Below are 23,939 nucleotides of genomic sequence, written 5' to 3'. Positions count from 1 at the left end.
CAAAAATATCTTGATACAATAAAGGGAAAAAAAGAAGAAAATATATTGATAAAGCTCCCAGATGGCTCTGAGACTCACCCCAGGTTAAGAAGTGCCGGCCTAAGAGAAGCCACAAGGGGGGAAGTTACAAGCATTCCTTAGGGAACTGACAGAGTGGTTTGTGGAATCCTGTCATCGAATTATACATTTGGTTTTATTTCCCCCCCAAAGTACCTTTACTCCTTTATAAAACACCACTGGTCCCCCCTCCCCCGCCACCAGACATAAGGCAATGGGTAGGAGGGCCATTTACTGACAAAGATCTATTCTATTGCTACTGTGATATCAGAGGAAAACCTTCTAAAAACAGGGTGGGTGCCAGGTTTGGGTCGTCGGGAGAGATGGTTAAAGTCTTTCCTTAAGTTTGTACTCATTACCGAAGTGCCAATAAGGAAATTCTGAACTGGGGAGAACAAATGCTTAAAAGTCAAACATTTTCAATCTTCAAAGCCCAAACCAGGGTCTGTAAGCAATTAAAGTTCTGGGACATTAATATTTTTTGACCCTGCGGAAAGGGGCAATCAAATTCCAATCACGTCTCAAAAACATCTGGACAAATTTGAGCAAATGATTTTTCAGCCTTCCATATATTTCTTTAAATTACGCTGTCAACGGAGCAAACCGCGTCCTCCAGCGCTAAATAAATGAGCGCCGCTGCTCGGGCCGCGCCTGCCCAGCGAGAGGAACGTGCGGGCGCACGCAGCGCCGCCCACCGCAGGCCAGAGCCGGCCATAAAACACCAACAATATGACACGGAAGCCAAAGACGGGAGTAAATCAAATAAATAGAAAACCCACTGTAAAAGTTCAAATGAGCTCTAGACCTAAATTTAGCCAGAGATTTACTATTTTCCCCTCTGGAGTTGTAGTAAATTTAACGTCTGTGGAAGATGCCAAACAGCAACGTTGGAAAGAGAGTCATTAGAGCTGCGGGTAGAGATGGGCACACGTGGGGGACCTACAGACGCCCCTGAGTGAGCACACGTGGCTCTGTGGATGTGACAGGGAGAGGTGAAACCCAGGCAGAAATGTGCACGTCGGGATCCAGGGAAGAAGTGGAACAAGGACCCACGGAGAAGAGATCTGCCCGATAACTCCAGGGTTGGAGAAGAGAACTCTGAAAAGCCTGGATTCAGAAGCCTAAAGCCATCCTCACCAGAAACTTGGAAATAGACCAGACAGAGACTACCCCAAACCCACAGCCCATAATCAACAGGGGGAGGGGGAGCGGAGGGGGGAGGGGGGGCTGAGGGCAGAGCGGGGAGGGCTTCCAACCCTGCAATACACAGGCTGCCAATCAATCCTACTTCTATGGCTGAGCACTTTCTCTGCCCCCCCACCCCGACCCCTCAAAAGGAGGTCTGCACTGTCCTCCCCTCCCCTCCTCCCAAACCAGGTGAAGCCAGGGATTTGCGACACTCACTTGGTGGCCAGCAGCATATTCTTTCGGGAGTGCAGGTCGCTGGGGTCCGTGTGCTGCCGGTTCAAATACTCAGAAACAGCTTTGGCGGGAAACTCTGTTTCGCAGATGTAGCCAAAATCCCGAGCTAAATGAACAGCTTCTCCTGGAAAAGCAGCAGCAGAGGTGATCATCAGCACCCAGCCTCTCATCCTGCCAGGGCAGGAGGGGCGCCCTGGTCAATTCTGATTACTTACAGAAGAGGCCAGCTGTTGGGAGGCAAAAGCAAAGGTGTGACAGATGCCTGAAGTAAAAATGAGTCTCAGGCTGTAACTGACTTGATGGAACGAACTTTGCTCCTGCCTCTTTTTCCAGTCTCTTCCTGATTATCCTTCCAGCCAAATCCTAGTTAGATATTCCCTGAATAGCTTCAGGCCTCCCACACCCCATGCTCTGTCTTAAGGAAAAGCAGGGCCAACAGATTCAGAAGCCACTTTACAATTGCCCATAGACACTAGGTTGGATATTCAAGATAGATACCACTCTTCTTAGTAGGATTATACCACTTTAGATAAATATGAAAGTCTTCCTATCTTTGGTGTTATCTTTTGTATCTTCCTATACTTGTATTAGGAAAAGTCTCTTAATAATAACCAATATATACAAACACAAAGCATGTGTGCAGATATCCACTTACATTAAAGATGTCCCATATGGAACATTAAAGATATGTTCCATAAACATGTTACACATATGAGTATTTCTATCCAGCAATGAAATATTTATTCTCCGTGTCTGTGTCTGTTTCCAGCTAGTTGGGTTTCAGGTGTCTCCTCTTCAGAGGTCCCCGTTATCATCCTCCTACTTAAGGACTTTCTACTGCACAGGGGTGGCAGGGCAGCTATAGAAAACTTGGGTATCTGAGAGGTTCCAGCTTCTGTGGAAGCCCCTCTCAAACAAGGCATTATCACCCTTTAAAGCACAGCCTTAGGGGTTCGAGGGAAGATCCCAAACATGAAAAAGAAATACGTTGAATTATCCCATAGCCACATTATTTTTAAGGACCATGTCTTACTTTAATCATCATCATGGCCGTAACAACAAAAGACCAGAAGTGGTGCTTGCAACAACTCATAAAACTGAAAACTGCCAACCAAATATTGGAATTTCAGTTCCTCCCCTTTTCCATCCAAATCCCTGTCTTGGGTTGAGATTACCGTGACTGCTTTTCAAAATGAGGGTTGTGATATTACCAATGCCCTGAAGGGCAAAAAGTAAAACCCCCAGGCTGCGAGTCAACCACAAATAAATGTGGTCTGGGTATTTGGTGACTGTTGCCACTGGAGGGTAAGTTTGGGCCAGGCAACTTTGCCCTAAAGCTGGCAAAGTGCAGTGCCTATAAATGTGATGACTTTATGGTTGCTGCTTAAATAGTCTAAGACCCTGTCCTCCAAAAACCAGTTCCCCACATGAATGTCCTACTATAACACCCATGAAAATAGAAGAAAAAACATACATGTTAGCCTCTAGACAAAATTCTACAACTTCCCCCATTAGGACCATCTGGATGTATTTCCTGTCCTTTCCTCATCATCCCACAAATTCAACAGCAGGTCCTCTTGCTCTAGACTTCAGAAGATCCTTTTTATTATATACCATAAGTACCATCCCCAACCCCAAAATGATGAGCAAATTATAATGTGTTTGTTATAATTACGTTCCTTTAATTCATAACTGATGAATCTATATTGAAGCTCACACATGACTCCCTTCCATGTCTCCCCACGCCCCACCCAATTTTCTCCTAGGCCTTACTAAGCTGTATTTCAATCACAATAAGTCCCATGTAATCAATCAGCAGGAGTATAGGGCCCTGGGAGTGACATGAGTTTAAAATAACCATTAAGAATTATGAATGTAATAATAGCTTCATAACTAGACAATGTATTTGCTACTACTTACTGATTCAGATGAAAAATCTGGGAAGGAGAAGGGGTATAGAATGGATTGCTATTTACAGTGACTCTTGCCAGAGTTCAGAGGGTATTTCAGACGCTCTGTCCTGCACCTGGCAGCAGAGGGTGACCCCTGCACTGGCTTGGAGGCTGAACCTGAGTACTCTTCACAGCACAGGGACCCTTATCCACCTCCAGTGGCCTCTCTACAATTGCTGGCTCCCTCTAAGTAAAAAGACCTTTGAACTTCTCTCTCCACCAGTCGCTTGACATCTACTCATAAGGGCACAACAATTGCAATGATTTCCAGTTAATCATGAAATGTGTAAAATGTCAGCCTTCAGTCGACAGTTAAGCTCAGCCACTTCGTGAAATGGCCACACGTCTTGCTTACCTTCCACCAGGGAGGTGAGTAACGTGACATTTGCTGCTTTGCGCCTGCCCGCGGGTAAATTCAAACCGATTTTTTCTAGCCTTTCCCGCAAAGATCTCCCCCCATTTTTCGATTTGGCTCTGAAATTGCAAGAATTAACATTCTGATTAACCTCGGAGTGTTCCTGAAACAAAGTTTAGACTTAGCAATCTAAAGCCCAGTGGAGCTTGAAGAGGTTTTAACTTGAGGTTAGCACATTTCCCCCCTTCCTTTTGGTTATTTGCTGATAGTTTGCTGAGGTTTGCTTAATTTCTGCAGTACAGGGCATAAAAAAATTGAGCATTTTCTTTTTTTATCTCATGAGTTAAAAATGATAGCAGATGGGAATAATTAGGGTGTAGGTTGTGGGTCTAGAGAAGGTAGATGTTGCATACACACAAGCTCTTTCCTTGTCACCAAGCCAGTTAGGTGAGCAGAAATGGGGTGAGCACAACCAGGCAGAAAAGAGGAAAGAACTGGGTGGTTCAGAGAGGAGAAGGCACTAGCTGAGGTGGGCTTTTCGAGGAAGGGGTCAAGAGTCGCTATAAGCCCATCCAGGTGTGGCTCAGTGGTTGAGCATCAACCCAGGAACCAAGAGGTCACGGGGTTCGATTCCCAGTCAGGACTCCATCCCCAGTGTGGGGGATGCAGGAGACAGCCAATCAATGATTCTCTCTCATCACTGACATTTCTATCTCTCTCTCCCTCTCTCTTCCTCTCTGAAATCAATAAAAAAATATATTTCAAAAAAAGAGTTGCTATAAAATGGAGTTGGGTTAAAAGGGGAAGGAAGATTGAAACATGAAACTAATGGTGATGCTAATCATAACAACAGTAAAACTAACACTGTAGGGAGTTTCGTTATGTGATAAACACTTTATATTATCTCACTTAATCTCATAGCAAGTTTTATACACACACACACTTAAGGCCTGGAGGTGATTGGAAGAAACTTCCACACTCTGGGGCTCAAAGGACTCACTTGAAAACTGAACCGAAGTAGAGCACAGCTAGAGGACTCAAAGTGAGAAAAGCCCGCAGGTCACCCCCTTACTTCCCCCCAAGGCTCTCCCTGTGTGTGCTAAGGTAAGCGCAAAAATACAAGGAAAGAACCAGTTACTCTGACCTCTCTTGCTATTCACACAGCCACTTTTAGGAAAGAAAGGGACCACCAACCCCTGAAATGGGCTAACGCGAACAGTTCACCTCATACGATGTCACCTTCATGTCAGTGCCATTACCAAAGGGTTCGGCGTTGGCAGGGACTTTGGGGGAGGCTTTAGATCTTAAGATAAAAGCCACCTCAATTTTCCACAAGGAGCCTATGGATTGTCTTCCTCCAATCTTAGGGAGTATCTTAATGGCCCCAAGGAATAACTATTGATACTTCTAAAGCGGTATCACTGTGATTATTGGTGGTAATATTACTGAGGAAAGAAGGTCACAGGTCTAGAACAAAGTTTTTCAAACTGTGGGGCACAGTGCAATCGTGGGTTGTGACCAACTTAGACGCCAACTGCATTATAATCAAAATAGAGAGATTGATCAGAGTACCTTGCTCGGTGCAACTTCTGTGTTAGATAAGTGTGTGTAGCTTTTAGGTCTCTCTCAGGCTAGAAGGCCCTGGAAGTGTCCTGGGGCTAGGAGGGAGCGGGACGCGGGCCAGGGCTGGGCAAGGGGAAGGTTCCCCGGGGCGAGCACCCGCGGCCGCGCCAGGCAGCGCGGACCTGCAGAGCGTGGGTCCGAAGGAGGCGACTGCGCCCCGGGCCCCAGCACGTGCCGGCTGCAGCAGCTCCCCGCTCGCTCGGCGCTCGGGACGCCCGGTTGCTAGGCAACCGCGTCCAGCTTCACAGCGGTTTTGGCGCGAGCCCGCTCCCCCTCGCCCCATAAAAGCTAGCGTGGGGGCGTTTTACCTTCTGAGGACGCCGCCGAGGAGAGACGCATTGAGGCATTCGGGGGGCGAGAGCCGTCTCTGAACTTCCCCCACGGTTACTTTGTACTTTGAAGTGGAACTGAGCAGAGACAAACGGCCGGGAACCGAGCAAAACACCTCGCCCGTGTTGACGGACATGCCTCCCAGGAAGCCATCTTTATTCATCATCAGAGAAGTCACAGATTTGGGAGGAACCGGAACTAGAGAGAGAGAGAGAGAGAAAAAAAAAATGCCATAAAGGTGACCGGGTTTCGATCCTGGTGACCGGCTGATAGAATGTGTCGGTGCGTGCGCAGGGCCCCGGCCACAGGACGCGCGCTAAGTGGAAAGCTGCAGGAGGAAGTGTTTGTGGCGCTGCGGTGCGTTCAGAGCACTGTGTGCCAGCAAGTGGAAAAGCCGTCCATCCTCTGGAAATTTACCCCATGTGTGGAGGAGACATAGGAGTGTCGCTGGCCACGGCCCCCTTCGTTGCATACAGAAATAAAGACGCAACCCAGAGTTTGGATTGTGCTAGGGAACCGGGCAAATGCTATTCCATCACATACTGGCTTTGTGACCTGAAGACATTTCACTGAATCTCTCTGGATCTTGCCTGGTTTCTTCCTCTGTCTCCTGAAGGTGATTGTCACTATGCATGACATAAAATGGTAATGGTCTTCATGGGAGCCCCTCCCTCCTCTCCCGCTCGACCCAAATCCTGGTCTCATCACTGCAGAGGATCAGGAGGGTGGGCCCCATCAGGTGCTGTGACCAAGACCCGCCAAGTAATACCATTAAGCTGGGGAGCTGGGCCCCAAAGAGTTGCTCATTTCTCTACAATGAATCCCATTCTTTCCTACCTCATAACACCAGATTCATTTAGAAATGAACCCAAATGCTCCTCTCCCGTGAAAGCAATTCCGCAGTGACATGAATTTTGTTTACAAATTAACACAAAGCACCGGCTGTGATTGTTTGGAGCAGTTATGATTTACAACAGGTGCCCTGATCAATCAACCAATCACTCTAATTCATGTGAGCTGCGGTCTTGCCTTGCCCCAGTTGTTTCATTTCGGCAAGTAATTGATAACAAACCGCACTCAAGGTATGTTTTATGCAGAAGTTAATAAGAGCTGACAGCTGGTTGCCACTGCTACCCAGGCGCACTCAGTGTCTCCAGCCTGTATTTCTGTTTAATTGTCTCAGTGTCATCTGCACCCCGGGCAGAGGCGGGGCTCAGTAGAACCAGAAGGCTGGGAATGAGGAACAGTGAACGGTCAGCCACCCAGTTCCCTGGCACTCTTGCTCCCTTGGACTTCTACACTGCCGAAACCCATTTGCTTTCGGCAAGCTCTAGAAGCCACCGTGCAGGCGACTTCTCCCGACTTGCCCTACACCTTAGCTTCTTCCATTGGGTAAGGAGGCTCCAAATATTCAAGCAGTATTTGTTGATCACCAGAGTCCAGGGAATTTGTTGAAAAGGGAAGCTTCCCTTCCCCCTCTTTAATAAAGACTGTCTCTCCCTATAATCCTGGTAGTAGAAAAATATGCTCTTTCTGCCATCTGGAGCCTAGAACTCTATATGTCAAGCAAGTTGTATAATTTCCCTTGTATAGAACAGACTAACCAACACAATATTGTAACAGCTTATTCTCTGTACCACAGGTTCCAGCATTCAGACCTTCATGATTGTTTAGAGCCTCCTAAAAGCCAGTTAGGTCCCAAATCTTTTATTTACTATGCATTGTATTCAGCCCTTTATAAAGACTTCGTGGAAGGGGGCTTTCCTAGGGCAGTGGGTGTAGGGACTGAAGCCTTCCCTTCTGCGACTGCTTAGCAGATATTTTTGGATTCCTGGCTCTGTCCACAGAGTCCCAGACCTTATCCCAGGGCAGATGGATGATGGCAGCTAGCAGAGTGGATCTTGTGCACTGACCTGGTGGAGGTGGTGAGTTACAGAGGGGCTTGCTTCTTTCTCATCCCCCTCATCATATTCTCATCAGTGATGTTGCTTCCCACTTAAGAGTGAACCAGTAAAAAGTTGAAGTGTGAGTATTAATTAAGTTTGAGTTAAATTCATTTAATAGACAGTGATTGGGATGGGAACATCTATCATTTAATTCTCTTATACAGCATCCACATCTGTTTTAATCAATCTTATTCCTCACAGCAGTTCTGATTTCCATATGTCAGATTCATATTCAAGCATTATAAACAAATAAGGTATGATCATGGGAACTGACATTAGATAACCTTGGAAAACTTTCCCCCAAAATATAGATTGCCCTTTGTATTCTGACATGGTATGAACTGTAGACATAAACTGTATAAAAATCTCACGCTTGATACTCAGCAACATTTTCATATTTAAATACTACTTAGAATATTTTAACAGAAGAAAACCCACGAATCTAAAAATAGTAAGTTCAGTTCCTAGTTCCTGGATAACTGAATATCTCCTGAGGATTGGAATTGTACCTGCTTCTCACAGTCCCAGATGTCAGATCTCTTAAAAGAGCCAGGCCTTTAGAGACACTTTATAACTTGCCCTCTAATTTCACTATTGTTAATTGCCTGATTTACCTGACAAGAGCTCTTTCCTTTGGGGAATGTGTATTGCTCCCTCCCATGGGCTGTACCTTCCTTTCCACATATACATTATCACCTAAATATCACCAATCCGGTCAGCTTCTGTCAGCACATTACTGTCTGGGGGAGAAGGGGAAGGAGTTTTTTGTTTGTTTTTATCCATAAACAATTATTTGAACAGACAGGCATCAGATATTTCTGTTTTTAAATGTAAGTGTCCATCATATTCCTATCCTGTATTTTCTCAACCTCAGGTTAAAAGCTCTTTTCCACCTGGACCTTAGCATTGGTCACCTAGACTAGAGCCTACACACTTCTAGTCCCAACTTTCCTTTAAGTCCATAGCACTATTACCATCTACCTTCCCCTCTATACTCTCACACCTGCTCAGCTCAGCTGATTACCCCCATATTTTATTCTTGGTCTTTTTCCTTCTGCTTTCCTTCAGTTTATCAATAAACCCAGAGAGCAACAGGGCCCGGTTGATTTGTTAGTAATTATGAGTACACTGTTCCTGCTCACGGAACCCAGAGATGACTAAGATAGGTTTAAAGCGACAGCAGGAAATGGTAAGGAAATGGAGCATAGCAAAACTCAGCACGAAGCTCTCAGTTCTTTACATGTTTACAATTTTCTGTGCATACATTAAAACTGTTCTGTGGTGTGTGTTTTTTCTCTCTTCAGTTCTCAGTTGGATAGCATGGCCAACTTCTGCATGTAACACCCTCAAAACTTGCTCCCCTCCTCCCTTTTCCCTTGCATTATTTTGGGGGGGGAAGGAAAAGGTTTAAAAACTGAATAATATTTCATTACTGTGACTGGAGTTTTATTTAAGAAAGAGGAAAAAAATTATTAGAGGGACTATTATTTATTAGTGGACTATATAGAGCCAAAGTGTTAATAGGCTAGCTCTTAATCTGTATTCTTTAAATTTAAGTGTGAAATTGTAGCTTTGAGATCTTTGTGTTTGACTGGAAACAGACCCTCTTAATCTGACCTGCTGGTGAGGAAGGAGGGAGGAAATAGACTCAAGGGCTAAATCCTTCTGAAAGGTACATGGGCTTAGATATGTACACCATACCAGGAAGCCTCCAAGAGGTTGAGCATTGCTTGAAAATAATTACTTCTCACCAGCAGAGCATCCCTTTCCTTACACTTGCATTGTTTCTCATCTACCAGAGGGCTAAATTTTATTCCAAATGCATATATAACAATTGTACAAAATGAGCACTGAAATCCTGGAAAGACAAATAAAAGGATTCTCACAAAGAAAGGTGGAACATAAGAAAAGCTGCAGACACCCTTTAGGGGCAAAGTCTAAAGAGGCTGGAAACTGAGTTGGGTCCCATCGCTTACTTGACACATGGGACCTTGAGGAAGTCATTTACCTACTGAGTTCCCACACTGGAGGTGGTGTGGCGTGTGGAAGAAGAGTGTCTAACCTTCCCAGCTTTGAAATTCTCTGCACTCTGCTTACTCCCTGGGTGGCTGGAATGTATCTCAGAGTTCCTACTTGAATCAATAAGGATCCAAGTCAGCTCTGGAAAGGCACACCTCTTCGCTGGAGAGGAAACTCATACCTTTTCAGACTCTCAGTACTCTTTACCTTTTTAGTCAGAAGGAAGAATCCCAGCAGAACCTACTGTAATTGAAATTGGCAAATTCTTTATTCTCCCCCACCCAAAAGAAAATCCACACCAATCAAAGTGTTTATGTGGGGAAGGGGCCAGAACTAACGGGGAAAGGGAGAGAATGGAGGTTACACTGAAACTAACCAAACAGGATATCCCTAAGACCAATGAAAATGCCCCACAGTCACATTTGGACCTTGGACTCCAGCCACACTAGCCTTTCCAAGAAATCCCAGCATTTTTTTTTCCTCTGATGCCTAAGGTGTGAAACCAATTGCATATTGGCCTCTGATTGCACCAAAAACTTTTTCTTAAAATCTAGGTGAGACTTTTTTTTTTTTTAAATTAGTCTGTAGGATGTTGGCAGTGATCGTGGTATTAGCTGGGCACCCTCACTCCCAACCAGCCCAGATTCCCAATCTTAATGGAACTGAGAGTTAAGAATGATTTTTTAATGTCTCGTTGGATTTTTAGACTGTTAATGTACCGAATCCTTCTCATTATTACTTTATTGATTGCTCATTGACCAGCCCCCTTCAAATCGTATTAACCACCCTCTGCCGGTTTAGATTAGGAGAGTTTAAAAAGCACCTTTCATTATTCCCACCTCCCACCCCCCACTCCTGCCATGGAGTTGAGACTCTGAGACTTGGCAGCTTAATGGGAGCTCTAATGGGGCAGCTAAGAGGAGAGGGGCCACGGTCCCTGCCGATTGCATTAATAGCTCAAAGGGGGCCAATACAGAAAATTAGCCGTAAACGAGCTCTGGAGATCCTCAAATGAAAGAGCCATTTATCACGCTGGCTACCTTCACTCCACTCGTTTGCTCTCTCTACTGGGAACAACTCATTTCCTCTTAACTAAATTACTTCAGAAATGTCAGCTAAGCCCAGATAGCAAACATAACGAGAGAGCTAGCCTATAATCTATAGGGTGATATCAACACGGCTGAAAAATTGGAGTGGTCAAATTTTAGAAGTGGGGTGTCATTCCATAATGAGAGAGAGAGAGACAGAGACAGAGAGAGACAGAGAAAGGGAGGGGGGAGAGAGAGAAAGAGAGAGAGAGAGAGAGAAAGAGAGAGAGAGAGAGAGAGAGAGAGAGAGAGAGAGAGAGAGATCCTTTATACCTAAATTTCCTGGCTTCATAAACACAGGCAGAGACCCCAAACCTGGGCCAGTTGGGGCAATTTTACTAACAAGGTAGAATTTTTAAAAATCTCTTTAAAAGCCCATTAGAAAATAAATTAAGCAACGGAGTCCCCTGCCAGTATTCTAAATTATTGAAATTTAGAATATTTTGTTCAGAACACTTTCTTACCTCCTCTTTTGGAGACATCCCTCAAAAGGTGGGGGGAGGGACAAAGTTGGAGACCAAAGAGCAGAGAAGGAGCTAATGAACTCATAACCTTATTTTAAGTGGCACACAGTAATTTACAAAAGCCAATCAACCACTTACTCCTATTTTACCCATAACTCTCTAAAACTAAAATTATGATCTTGGGATCTTTTCTTCATGTAATAATAAAGCAAATACCTAAAATATTAAATAATGGAGTAAACCTAACACTTCATATTCATACCACACCCCCTAAATCAATAAAGTGACAAGGGTGCCACTTAGATGTTTTAAGCTGCATATTATTTAAAAACAAAACAAAACAAAAAACAACCTTTTAGGGCCATAACAAGTACTGCATGTTTCCAAAACAAAACCAGTAACTTTAGTCAATATCCTCCTTTTCTTATTCCTGAAGATACCTTCACACATAAATATTCACATTCTGATGACAAACACATTCAAGCCCTGAAAGGAAGCCTCACACATCTGAGAGTATGTTCAGCTCCCTTTGGTTAGGCAAGCTCAATTCCAGTTATGTTTATTGGCCTGGCTATTAATAACATTTCTGATTGGTCATCGGTTGGCATGCCCCACTGCCAGCCCAAATGCTGCTTCTAGGATCTGGAACTCTGAGCTAAGGAGTTCTGGCTTTCCATGAAAATGAACGGGAACTAAAACAAAAAAGAAACAAAAGCAGCCAATGAAGAATTATGCCCCCCCCATTCCCCCATTAACCAGCAATTAACCAAAAGAGAAGACCCAAGAGGAAATGGTGAAAGTGAGCTGTCAGCACAGTTGCAAATCTAAGCAACCAGACACTGGAGCAAACCCAAAAGCTGGCATTAAAAACTGAAGAAATGATACTATCTAAAGAAGAAAGGGAGAGATATTTAAAGCAACACTTAAGTACTTTTGCCCCAAACCTTATTATTCACCGGTCATTCCAAAGCCAAATGGCATCATTTTAAGTACAGCTTCCACCTCCCAGCTCCCACCTCTCAGAGCTACTTTCTCTGCCTTTTGTAAAAGAAGAAAATGTAGAATGCCTCACCCTTCTCGGAATCCTCACTTCACAACCCTCCTACTGTATCAGCTTGACGCTGGATTATTTTCCAAAACATCTTTCATTGTTTTTTTTGCAAGTCATTGTGTCTCCCATGAATCATAAATGACTGAGGCTGGGGCTTGTTGACAGCAAACAAGGACAGGTCTTCTCCAGCACCGATGAGAAAGGGTTACTGTAGTTAACATTGTATCTCCAAACACCAGTTCGTGTGATAATTAAAGATCGTTCTGTTTACACATTCAAGCTCCTAAATTTGTGGCATGTGAGTGACATTCGGGCCCTGTGACAGCCACACTAATAGCCACGCATTCTCTCAGTGACAGAGAAGAAGGGGGGAAAATTAAGCAGCTGCAATACGCCCGAAATGAGTTATTGTAATTACATTTAATTAGTTTAATTAGTTAATTATTTTGCTTACAGCTGTACAAGAGACTGCAAACATTTGTTAATATCGCATGCCCTTTAACAGTATGGGGTGATTCCACAGTCACACTAAATCATGAACGCATATGTAGGAAGACTTAGAAATGTGCATAGGCTGGCTCAGCTTCTCAGGATGCGCATGTTTAGCGACACATTTGGCACAATTAAACAAAATAAGGAACAACTCATAAAACACAGAGTACTGGGAACAAAAGTACCACCGAAAAATCAAATACAAAAACAAGGAGAGAGGGAACTGTCTCAATGACCTAGGGTTGAGTCCAGCAAACTCCAGTTATCAATGAAAGAATTATAGTGCATTTTTGAAAGCAGTGTTTCCCAGCTAGTTCCATACATGATGGTAGTTCAATTACTTGAGATAGTACCTAGAATTGCTACCAAATGTACCAGGAGAAAAATGGCAATAGTCTCTGTCCCTCTGTCTCTCTCATCCGGGTTTCTGCCTGCGGTTTTGTTTTTCCCTCCTCCCTCCCCATTTCCTTCTTCCCGACATGCCCTTTCACCCAGACAGCCGCTGTTCTATAATTGTGAACAAACATTTGTGTCTTATAAAATAATGAATTGCCCCAAAGTGAAAACTCATCATGAAGACATGAATGCACAGGAGAACTTTGTTTACTTTTGGGGGGAAATAATCCATACCTTTTTTTATGACAGACTGGTCCAATAGATTCATGCCGCTGTTATTGGCATCTTCAACTGACTGTGAATATAAAAACATCACTATTCAAATTGACTGGATATTAAAGAATCGCACACATAAATCATGTCATTCCAAACTGGAGTGTCTGTTATTTCCATTTATATTAATTCACAAAGGGAGGTTTTATTATTATCATTATTATCTCTAAATCGGCATAGAGATGAAATTCACCCAAATTATACATTCTTCCAATGAAAGAGGAGGAAAAAGGAAACTGTGAGAGTCATCTGGGATGTGGTATTGGCTCAGTTATTATATTCAACACAGATATTACATAGACATATAAACTTTTATATTATTTGCTCTTATGAATTGTGAAAATTTGGCAACAGCTGAAAGATTTCCACCCATATTAGTAAGAGCAATTTCAGTTTTCTGTTCTATCCCTGCACATCTTAACTCCAGAATCATTTCACAAATACATAATAGTTTACATTATGGGATTTTAATTAAAGTCTGAGCAATTTGGAATGGAATGCAAACAGCAACACATAGGAACATGTTTGCAAGCCACCAGGACCGCACACCCACTGCAGTCCATACACATCCCCGAGCGCTGTGAACTTCCTGCTGTACAACAGACCCTGGGAGGAACCTGCACAATTTGCTCCCCTCTCAACCCAGCTTCCCAGCAAGAAGCACACCTGTTAGGAAGGCAGCCACTACAGATACACAGACACACACAGAGGCCCGGATGCTCCCAGTCAGCACCTGGGGATTGGCAAGAGCCTTCATCTCCTGTGCCACAGTTTCATCCCTCAGAAGGCAAGTTTCCACCCTGGGTGTTGGCAGCACTTCTGAAGGGAAATCGCTGTTGGAATGGGTTTCTTACTGTCTGGCTGTGCATCCCTGGGCCTCCGAAAGCAGTGGGTTCCCTTCCCTGCCCACGCAATGAAAATAAATGCTAGGTCCTTCTGAAATGGACACCTGCTTTCCTTGATCCACAGAAATCCAAGTTTGGACCAATTCGCCACCCACTGTACAGAGAAGTCCAAAGCAAAGGGCCCGGGAGGGAGGTGGTGTTTTTACTGCACCTCCCACCCCCTCGTGCTGCATCCCCAGACAAGGTGTGTGTTCCTCCCAGGGGAGAGACTGCCTCCCCCAAACCAGCAGCGTGTCAGAGGCTAGAGATGAGATGATCTAATCATGGAAGGGGCAGATTACTTTGTCTCTTTGGGTATTTAATAGTCAGTCACTCCTCCGTTCTCAGCAAGGTGAGGAAAATTGTTATTCTCAGTAAGAACCGTTTTCCAAGTTGCAACATGCCGTGCACATTTTAAGAAATAGCAAAAAGCCTTTAAAAAAAAAACACGACTTCGTGGAACTTGTTGGAAACTCCTCAGGAGACCCCACCACGCACACGCGCGCGCACACACACACACACACACACACACGATTCACGGCTCTCCGTGCCCACGTGTCTACAGTGGCGACGTGTCCACGCGGGACAAGGGCATTCGCCTGTGTCCGCGGGCGGGCAGCCCCGCGATCTCACGCGCCCCCACACCTCACTCACGTCGGTACGTAAATATGTATATACGCCTCATCAGCGACGTGGGGTAGTTGTGGTAGTTAATGAGAAGGCTCTTGTCTGATTTTCTATCTAATTACGGCCGCCTGCTGGGTTTTTGTACAGGATATTCACGCAGCATGCTGGCGCTTAATCGTCACAGGGAGGATCGTAAAGATTTAATTAGGACTGCATGCGGAAGCGCAGAAAAACAACTCAGACTCGTAATTACTAGACTTCTTTAGTTAAAAGTGATACCAGGGGTTGCTTTAAGACACGGGGGTGTGCTGGAGTGTGTGTGTGCCTGTGTGTGGGGGTGCGCGTGCGCGCGCGCTGGGAGGTTTGCCTGAACATCCTCCTGTGTTTACACTCATGGGTGGTAGAGGTGATGAGAGGTGAGAGAGCAACTGATTGGAAGGAGAAAAGAGGTTTTCCTGGTAACTAAACAAACTCCAAACGAGGTGTCATCTCGGTCCCTCTTTCTTTCTGATGCTGTTTGTTCTAAGTTTTTTTAAACACTGCCCCCACCACCACCACCAACACACACACACACACACACACACACACACACACACACAGTGGGTGAAATGTAGCATACCCAGAACCCAAGCAGCGATTTGCTAGTTTAATAGCCCCTGTGAGTAAATTGAAATAGAAATTGACAGGGTTTTATAGTTTCATTTAAAAAATATTAGAAGCATTTGGTTAATTAGCTCTCCTCCTTCTCTCATGGTTGGGGTGGTGGCCATGAGTGTGTGTGTGTGTGTGTGTGTGTGTGTGTGTGTGTGTCACACAACAGCCCCTCAGCCCTTGGCCAGATGAGGAGCCCTGGTTGTGAAGTCCACCGTCAGGCAGCCCTCTCGGGATCTGTCTGGTCGGCGGGTGGGGTGGGGGTACAGGGGGTTCAGAACACGCACTAGGCCCTTGAGACTGAACCAGTGACTACAGCCCAGGCCTGAGGAACCCCGCACAGCAAGCCCATTCTGGCTGCAGGGAACTTTGAAACCCGGACAGGTTCCTGTAACTTTGGGCCCCCCAAGCTCCAGATCCTGAAGCTGGAAATGGAACCTCTGGATTCGGGGGTCTGGTCCTGGGTACATCTCCTCTCCCCCGTCTTTGTCATCTACCCTGTGTCAAGACAAGCACACCTCACGAGATGGGCTCCGTCTGGGAAAGGTGCGGGGTGTATCCTTAGCACCGGGGGTCATCCACACAGAGTCCCAAGAGCCTCCCCACTTCCCCAGACTCCTGGCTGGGGTGCTTCTGGGGAAGGAACTGGGCAGAGGTGGGGTGGGGCAGGGAACCTGTGAGGCTGGGCCTGCACCTTCTCCCCTCTGAGCTACCTTCACCTCTGTGGTCTGTGTTCCCACCCACAGCAGCTGGGCCCACCGGCCACACTTGGACAGGGGTGTTCTCCCAAATGCACAGACCTGGCCCCGTTTTTCTCTCGCCCTTCGCATTTGGCCAAACACTCAAAACGCCTCGCAATGATCTCTTTCTTTAAAATCTGAAACCAAATAAATCCGTTCCCTCTTTGGGGGGAATTCCTCTGTTGGGTCACCTGAGCCACTCGGCCAGCAGGGTGGTGGTGGGGGGGGGCGGAGGTGACAGCCAGTGTCAGCACTGCCAACAGCAATGGTGATGAGCTGATCCACTTTCATTATCTAGCACTTTGAACCGTACTCAGAAAGGTTAATTTAAAAACTCCCTCCCAGACACATATCACCCCAATGCATTAAAAAAAAAAACACCCACAACTATTAAATATTTCTTTTCTCATCTGATATTCTGAAATGAGCATGATCTCCAGACAGGGACAGTCAAGCTCGATTAAGTCAACAAAACTATCATTCTTATTACAGTGGGTAAATTCAGCCACAAATCAGGTGAGACCGTCGTTTTTTTGGAAACAGTAAATAACTGAATTTCCTTTAAAACAGTAAACCATCACAGGCTACCCACAGACCGCATTTGATGCTGCCACCGCATTTTAACCATCCAGCATACATTTTTTTTTCTTTTCATCAAAATAGAGAGGAAGGACTTGTGCACCCCTGTCCCTTCCCCATTTCGTTTTCCCTTGCCTCAGAGGTATGCCTACAATAACGCATAAAGTATACAACTATGCCAATGAGACCAAAGTGTCAATGACATACCTTTCAACCATATTTATCTTTTCTGGAGACTATTTAAACTCAAGAGCCAAAGGGGACCTGCTTAGAATCACCCAGACAGGCTTTAAAAAGCATTTCTTTGATGTTTCTTTGTTTAGTTTAATCAAGTATTCTCAACCAAATCAGGCTCCATTGTGTAGGTTGCAGATGGGATAGTGTGTGGGTAGGGGGAGTGTTTTGAGCCTTTTGTTTTAAGAAATAAACACGTGATGCCTTTCCTTTGGGATGGTAACATTGAGGAGGAAAGAGTATTAATGGAGGGGGAGGGTTGAAGAGGGACGTGGAGAATATTGCTCCACAGTCATTTAATGGACCGAAAGGTGAGCAGAATCTCTCAAATAGTAATTGTCCTCGTGGGCTCTCAAACAGAATTGTGGCTTTCTGGGTCTCTCCCCACAAAGATTCCATTTCTTGGGTGATGATTCTGGAATTCAAACATCTTGGCAAAGGGACCTGCAGGTTATGGGACATTCGAAGGAATACCTGGCTTGGATCAATACAGCCCATGTTTTTCTTCCAATGTGCACTGTCCTGCTTAACAGAGTCTTGGCAAATCCAGCAGAACCTCTGAGCCTACAGAGGACCCTGTGCCTCCAATGCAGTCGCCCCAGCCCCTAGGCAGCTGGGTCTTCACCTGCCAAGCCATGGGGCCAGGCCCACTACAGGACGTGCTGGGTGAGGCGGGAGGGTCCCCAGGTTGCTCACCCAACACCCAAGAGAACCAGAAAGGGCCGGTAGCTAAGGCAAGACAAAAACATCTAGCCTTGATGCTGATGATGCTAGACGATCAAACGACAGACACATAGTACTTCCCTCCTTCACGATTTCATTCCTAGCGGTTCTACTTTCCTAACCGGACCTCCCGACATCGCCACTAGAGAGCCACACACGTCCCTACAGGCATGAACAGTCACCTACGCTGCGTCCAGCGGGTCCCTGTTCTAAAGATGCAAACGACCTCCCCCGAGGAGACAGCCGCCCCACCCCCGCCGCTCCCCTCTCCCCGGAGCCTTCGCGACTGATTTACTGTCGTTTTCGTTAGTTCGGTGGTGGTTACCTGGACGTCTTCCATCCCGGGGTGGCCGAGGCCGTGCAGCGAGAGGCTGTCCCCCATGCCCGCGTCCAGGCCGTGGTGCGCCGAGTGCAGCAGCACGTCGGGCCGGCGGACCGAGTGGTAGTCCCTCCGGGGGTCGAGGCCCGAGAGCTGGGGCAAGGCGGCCCGGGGCTGGGGCAGGAGAGAGCCGGCTTCGGAGCCCACTTCTTGCCGCTGCCGTTGGCCCCAGGGGTGCTGCTGGGGCTGGTGCAGGGGGTTCAGGGAGTAGGGGTCGTTGACGTGGGAGTAGGGGTCCTGGCTCTGGTGGTAGGGGAGCGGCTGGTAGGGGGGCGGGAAGTAGGGCGGCTGGAAGTCGGACGACGGGGTGTGGGACAGCGGCGGGGCGCTCGAGTAAGGTCCTTGGGACACCGAGCCCAGCTGGGAGAGCCGGGAGCTGTGGCTCGGGACGCCATCGTGCCGGTCCTGGGAGCCGAGAGAAAGGGAGAGAGAGGAAAGACAAGGGGAAGAAGAAAGAAAGAAAGAAAGAAAAAAAAAAATACAAGCGACAAATGGAGAACCGGCTTCAGCGCGTTCTTCCCGGGGCAGGGGGAGCAGGAGTCTGAAACTTACACTGCCAAGTTGACTCAGAGGGCAAGTGATTTTCAGCAATTCCCAACGCAAGGCTTTGGCGGGGAGGGAATGGGGAGAATCACCCACACAGCCGACATCGGAGCCTTCGGTGGGGAGTGCAAAGCCAGCCAAAAGGGCGAGGGGGAGATCACTGTGCATGGAGTGAGGTTCTAGATCCCTTCCTTAAAAACAGAGCCGTCTGACACAGGGTCTGTGCTCTTCTGGGTGTTTGGGGCAACGGTTTCTAACTCTGCCGGGGTTCCAAAGCAGAACAGATGAAACTTCCGCACTGTCAGCTGTGCTGCTCCCCCAGTTCAGAACCAACTTCTTCCTTCACTGGCAACCCCCGGGGGCTGCCCGGGAGCCCCCCACACCGCCTGACAATTCCAGGAGCTGCGAGGAATCTGTGTGATCTGGGTTCCCAGTCCCCCCCACCCCCCCGACCTCCCGCCCCAAGAGGAATGAATTTAAATAGTGTTTGATTGAAATGGATCTCATTAGGAATCATATCCTAAGCCCCTGTGAAGTTGAGCTGTGGTTTGAAGGAGTTATTTCGAAGGTTGCTTTTCTCTATCTAATGCTATTACAGACTCCAGGGTGTGAAAATGAAGGACTTGAGGTTGGAAGGAGGGGACCTAAAAAAGCCCAAGACAACTCCCTGTTGGTCCTATCTGGGGTGGTAAACTAAGTGAGAAGAAAAAGAAAAAAGAAAAAAAAAAAAAAGAGGAGGTCTGTGTGTGAGAGAAGGGTGTTGAAGTCTCTCCCTCTCCTCCGTGGAAATGCCATGGTAAAGTCCCTGTGTATCTTTTTGGAGAAACAGTCACCTACATTTCCAAACTGCAATGGCAAATGAAAAGTTTTCTCTTAGGTCCCCCCCCCCCCCACCTCCCCAGCTGACTCCAAGAGCTCAGACGGAGAACACACAATGCAGAGAGAAGCAGCTGCAGCCTCGTCCAATTATGGTGCTAAATTACCAAGCCAAAGGCGCTCCCAGGAAGACAGAGACAGAGAGAGTGGGACACGCACACAGAGACCGGGAGACGGAGAGAGACAGCGAGAGGGAGCATGCAGTTCTGGTACAACGTGAATCCAAACTCACCATGGATGAATAGGTGTGGACTAACATCTGGAAAAAAAAGCCTGGTTACTGCTCAAAATCAAACAATGATTTAAAAAAAAAAATCAAGGAGTCCAGCAAAGAAACGAGCTGGACACAGAAGCTGAGCTTGAAGTGTTTCCAGGGCAAGCCATCCAAAAAAAAAAAAAAAAAAAATCCCCCCCCCCCCACCCCCAAACAAGATTGGCGCTGCCTGTCACACACAGAGCTGTTCATGGGTCTCTTGCTGTCTTTTTGGCCTTTTTTTTTCCTTCTGCCTTTTTTTTTTTTTTCCTGGGCTCCAGCAGCAGTCCTCTTCCACCCGCAGCTGGGCTCAGACTGCTCCGGCGCCCCTTGCTCCCTCCGCTTGCCTACACCGCCTCATAATAATTGATATTCATGACTATTAATATTACACGAGTACTTTAAAGGGAGAATGGAGGACAAATGGAGCGTGAAGCAGCAGCCAGCGCAGAGCTCCCCTGCTATTGTAAATGACGTTCATTCAGTGGAGAATTACTAGATGTAATCAGACGAGGGGGCTGGCAGAGGCGGCCGGGGGAAAAAGTTGGGCAGGAAAGAGGCAGAACTTCAATGAACTGAGCGGGGCACAGCCGCCCGCACCGCAGCCTCTGGTTCCCGGGCCGGGGCCGGGAGGGAGCGCCTCGCGGGGGGCTGGTGCAGCACGGAGGTGTCCCGGTTCCCGGAGAGGGACCTTCCTGACGGGAAGAATTGGTGGCCCGAGGTGCTTTGTGTGCGGATTAAAAAACAAAAAACAAAATAAGAAGGCGCTGGCTCGTCGTTTGGAGGGGAGAGAACGGGAAGCCGGTGGGCCCCGCTGTTTGCAGGGATGTGTGCGGACGTCCAGCGAACGCGGGCGAGGATGCTTAGGTGTCAGAGGACAGAGGCGACAGGGGGGCTCGTGCCGCCGTCCCCTCTCTAATGCTCACACATTAAGTCTGTGATTTTTACCTCCGTTTAAAATACATGCCATCAATCTTCGGGTACACTAAACCTATCCTTTCCAGGCAAAGCCAGGGGCAACAGAAAACCTTTTCGGATGTTTCAGGAACCCGTTCGACTGGCTTGACTGCCATTTCTGTTAAAGTTCAACCTTCCTCCCAACTTAAATGGGCTCCTTGCACCAGGCCTGTGGGTTCTCCTATATATTTTCAGCACAGAATTCAGCAGCTGAGAATACCTGCAATATTCATTCTCTCTCTCTCTCTCTCTCTCTCTCTCTCTCTCTCTCTCTCTCTCTCTCCTCTCGCCCTCCCCCTTTATTCTCTTCCACGCCACCCCTTCCTTTTCCTCTCGCCCTCCCTTCTTTCTTCTCTCCCCCCCTCCTTTAGCGTTCAGCCCGTTTCCTTTTCACAACCAAAGAACGCCTTACGCCCCGCTTCCTTTTTCGTGCCCACGGAAGCCCGTCTAGCTAGCCCACGAGCTCGGTCCACCAGGGCCCCTCCGCCGCCCGCGGCGCGCCCACTGGGGCCGCTCACCTTTTCTTTTTAACGCGGGTTCTGCCGCCTTCGACTGGGCCCTCATCCCGCGCGGCAAAGAAGGGGAGGCCGAGCCGAAACAGGCACCGCACGGCGGAGGCCGGGCTCCTCGTTACAGTCAGTGCAAAACCACAAAGAGGAAAGGAAAGCCCCCAGCATCCTGTAGCATTTGCAGGAAGAGGACTCTCTCTCTCTCTCTCTCTCTCTCTCTCTCTCTCTCTCTCTCTCTCTCTCTCCCCAAAATTAGGATTCAGGGCTGGGCAGAGCTGGGGGGCACTGGGCGCGAGCTCTGCCTGCGGGCGGGCAGGCGAGCCCATCTGTCCCGCGGCGGCCGGGGCCGGCGGCGTCCGTCGGAGCTCGCGGCCGCTCGGTGCGCGCCGGTGGCCGGCACCGCAGGGCGGCTGGGGCCGGGCTTTCCCGTCTCCCCGGAGCCGCGGAGTGGCGCTTCCCCCAGCTGGTGGGGGTGGTGGTGGTGGTGGCGGTGGTGGTGCGGGGCGGGGGCTGGTGTCCTACCGCGACCGCTTCTCCCGACCCGGCACCGCCCGCGCTCCTCGCCCGGGCCCGACCTTCCTCCCTCCTCTCGCCCGTCTCCCCTTCGCACTCCCGCCGCCGGGCCCGCCGCGCCGACCTCCCGCTCCCTGAGTCCGCTTTGCCCGGCGCCTTTCTCCGGGCTTTTCTTTCTTTCCTCCCCCGACGTCTCCTGGAAGTCTCTCCTCCCCCGCCCCCAGCCCCCCTTCCTCTAGCACCCAGTTCGGGGTCTCCGAGGCCATCCCGCTCGGGAACCCGGCTCAGCGGGCTGCCGCCGGCCTTCCCTTCCCCTCCAGCCGCGCGCCCCGCGCCCCGCCCGGCCGTCCGCCCGCCCGGCCTGGGAGCCGCCCCGCCGCCGCCGCGTCGCTCGGCCCCGGAGACCGAAAGGGCGTCGCGGGCGCGGCCCCTCCAACCGCGGGCGCCCCGGCCGCGGACAAGCGCTCCGGGCCGAGGCAGGGTCCGCCAGAGAGCCGCGCGCACTGAACAGGGGCAGCAAATTCGCTAAAAAATGCCCAAACGCGGGGCGGTTTGGCCGCTCTGACCCTCAGAGAAGCAAAACCCAAGGAAAGAGAAAAAAAAAAAAATAACTGTGACGACTCCTTGGCGTGTGCTCCATCGACACCCATCTATCTACCTCCCTCTTTCTATTCCCCGTCCTCTGTTTGGATCCGTTTGTGGTCGATTACAGACATTTTATTGAAAAATTAAAAAAAAAATTAAAGCCTGAGTCCAACGAGGACTTGAAAAGCTAATCCTCGCCCACACTCCAAACCGGGGGAGCCTCTGCCCGGAGCAGCCTCTGTCTTCTCTGCCCACCGTCCCCATCCGAGTCGAAGGGGGGTGATGGGGTGGCGAGGACGAGAGAAAGCAAAAGAAAAGAAAAGAAAAAAAAAAAAGAGAAATCTTCTAAGTTAGTCAGATTTCAACCTTTCAAGTCCTTTCTCAGAATTAGCGAAGTCTCTTCCCCAAGCCAGCTTTTCTAAAAGTTAGAGAAAGCTGAGAAAACCGACCGGAAATCTGCGAGGAAAAGAGCTTAAAAAAAAAAAACAAACACACAAAACCACACAAATGTATCAGTTGGGGTGTCAAGAAGCTCAAATTCTCTATCTGCAAAACTCTAAGATGCACCCGGGGTGTCCGCTCACCTCATAGATATCTTCGTACTTGACATTCTCCACGAGCTTCCAGAGCATGATGGCAGCCTGGTCTCTAGGAGGTGAGTGCATTCATGTGAGGAGCAGATGTCTGGCTTCTCAGGACTCCGCTGTCTGTAATGATCCATCTATAATTGGAAATGGGGGATACACACCAAATCCGACGCTCCTCTCCCATCGCAACTTATATCTGCTGTCTCAAACAATAGGCCAGCCCCGGCAGAGAGGGGAACCATGATTACACACCCAGGAGTTAGATGCAACCCGCAGACATATATATTATAAAAATCATAAACACGGATTTACACCCAGATACCCGCATTTAGTTATGTAAGCACCCCTTGGGTCACGCCGTCTACAGACTCTACCCCGTGCATTGAGAGGAGAAAAAGAGGGTTGATTCGTGTGATTAATAGGAATATACACATTTAAAAAGCCTCTCTCTATGGAAAATGATGAATCATTGTAGCCACTAACGAAAAAGACTTTAAAATTCATAATGAGAAACCAGGGGGGCCAACAGCCCCCCCCCACACACACACTTTTCTATCTAGATTTTAAAAGGGAGACCATGAGTGAGATTTTTAAACACAAAAGCTCCTATTCGTATGTGTTCCGCAGGAGGGTATTTTTAAAGCTGGATTTTGGGATTTTTAAGGGTGATCTCTCTGTGTGGATGGCTATATAACTTCTTCTTCTTCTTTTTTTTTTTTTTTTTAACTGTGCCTCTGTCACTGTAGAACAAAAAGCCAGCTCACCCGAGTGACCATTGCTAACGTTTTTTGGTCATTTTGATGAACACAGTGGGTAACTTAAATGCTATAT

General features: G+C 47.8%; 1 protein-coding gene across 9 annotated transcripts in view; it reads right to left on the bottom strand.

Annotated features, from left to right (window-relative positions):
• TFAP2B (transcription factor AP-2 beta) overlaps nucleotides 1-23,486 on the bottom strand; it is a 28,200-nt gene extending 4,714 nt beyond the window's left edge. For 2 of the 9 annotated variants that reach the window (XM_054722172.1, XM_054722170.1), the window contains exons 1-7: nucleotides 23,106-23,445; nucleotides 19,937-19,963; nucleotides 18,232-18,690; nucleotides 13,430-13,490; nucleotides 5,718-5,937; nucleotides 3,787-3,905; nucleotides 1,462-1,603 (exon numbers count right to left, since the gene is read on the bottom strand). In XM_054722172.1, the coding sequence (XP_054578147.1) occupies nucleotides 1,462-1,603; nucleotides 3,787-3,905; nucleotides 5,718-5,937; nucleotides 13,430-13,490; nucleotides 18,232-18,690; nucleotides 19,937-19,963; nucleotides 23,106-23,186 (1,109 nt within the window). In that variant the 5' untranslated portion in view covers nucleotides 23,187-23,445. Of the gene's footprint in view, nucleotides 1-1,461; nucleotides 1,604-3,786; nucleotides 3,906-5,717; nucleotides 5,938-13,429; nucleotides 13,491-18,231; nucleotides 18,691-18,837; nucleotides 19,012-19,936; nucleotides 19,964-21,432; nucleotides 21,639-23,105 lie in introns of those variants that run through there. The other 7 variants (XM_054722171.1, XM_028133929.2, XM_054722167.1 and 4 more) reach the window with 6 other exon arrangements.
• Nucleotides 23,487-23,939: the final 453 nt, after the last annotated feature.

This window comes from Eptesicus fuscus, chromosome 10 (assembly GCF_027574615.1).
Source record: "Eptesicus fuscus isolate TK198812 chromosome 10, DD_ASM_mEF_20220401, whole genome shotgun sequence".
Taxonomy (NCBI): Eukaryota; Metazoa; Chordata; class Mammalia; order Chiroptera; family Vespertilionidae; genus Eptesicus; species Eptesicus fuscus.
The sequence above is the reverse complement of the archived record's forward strand: the minus strand, read 5'-3'. Positions and strand labels throughout refer to the sequence as shown.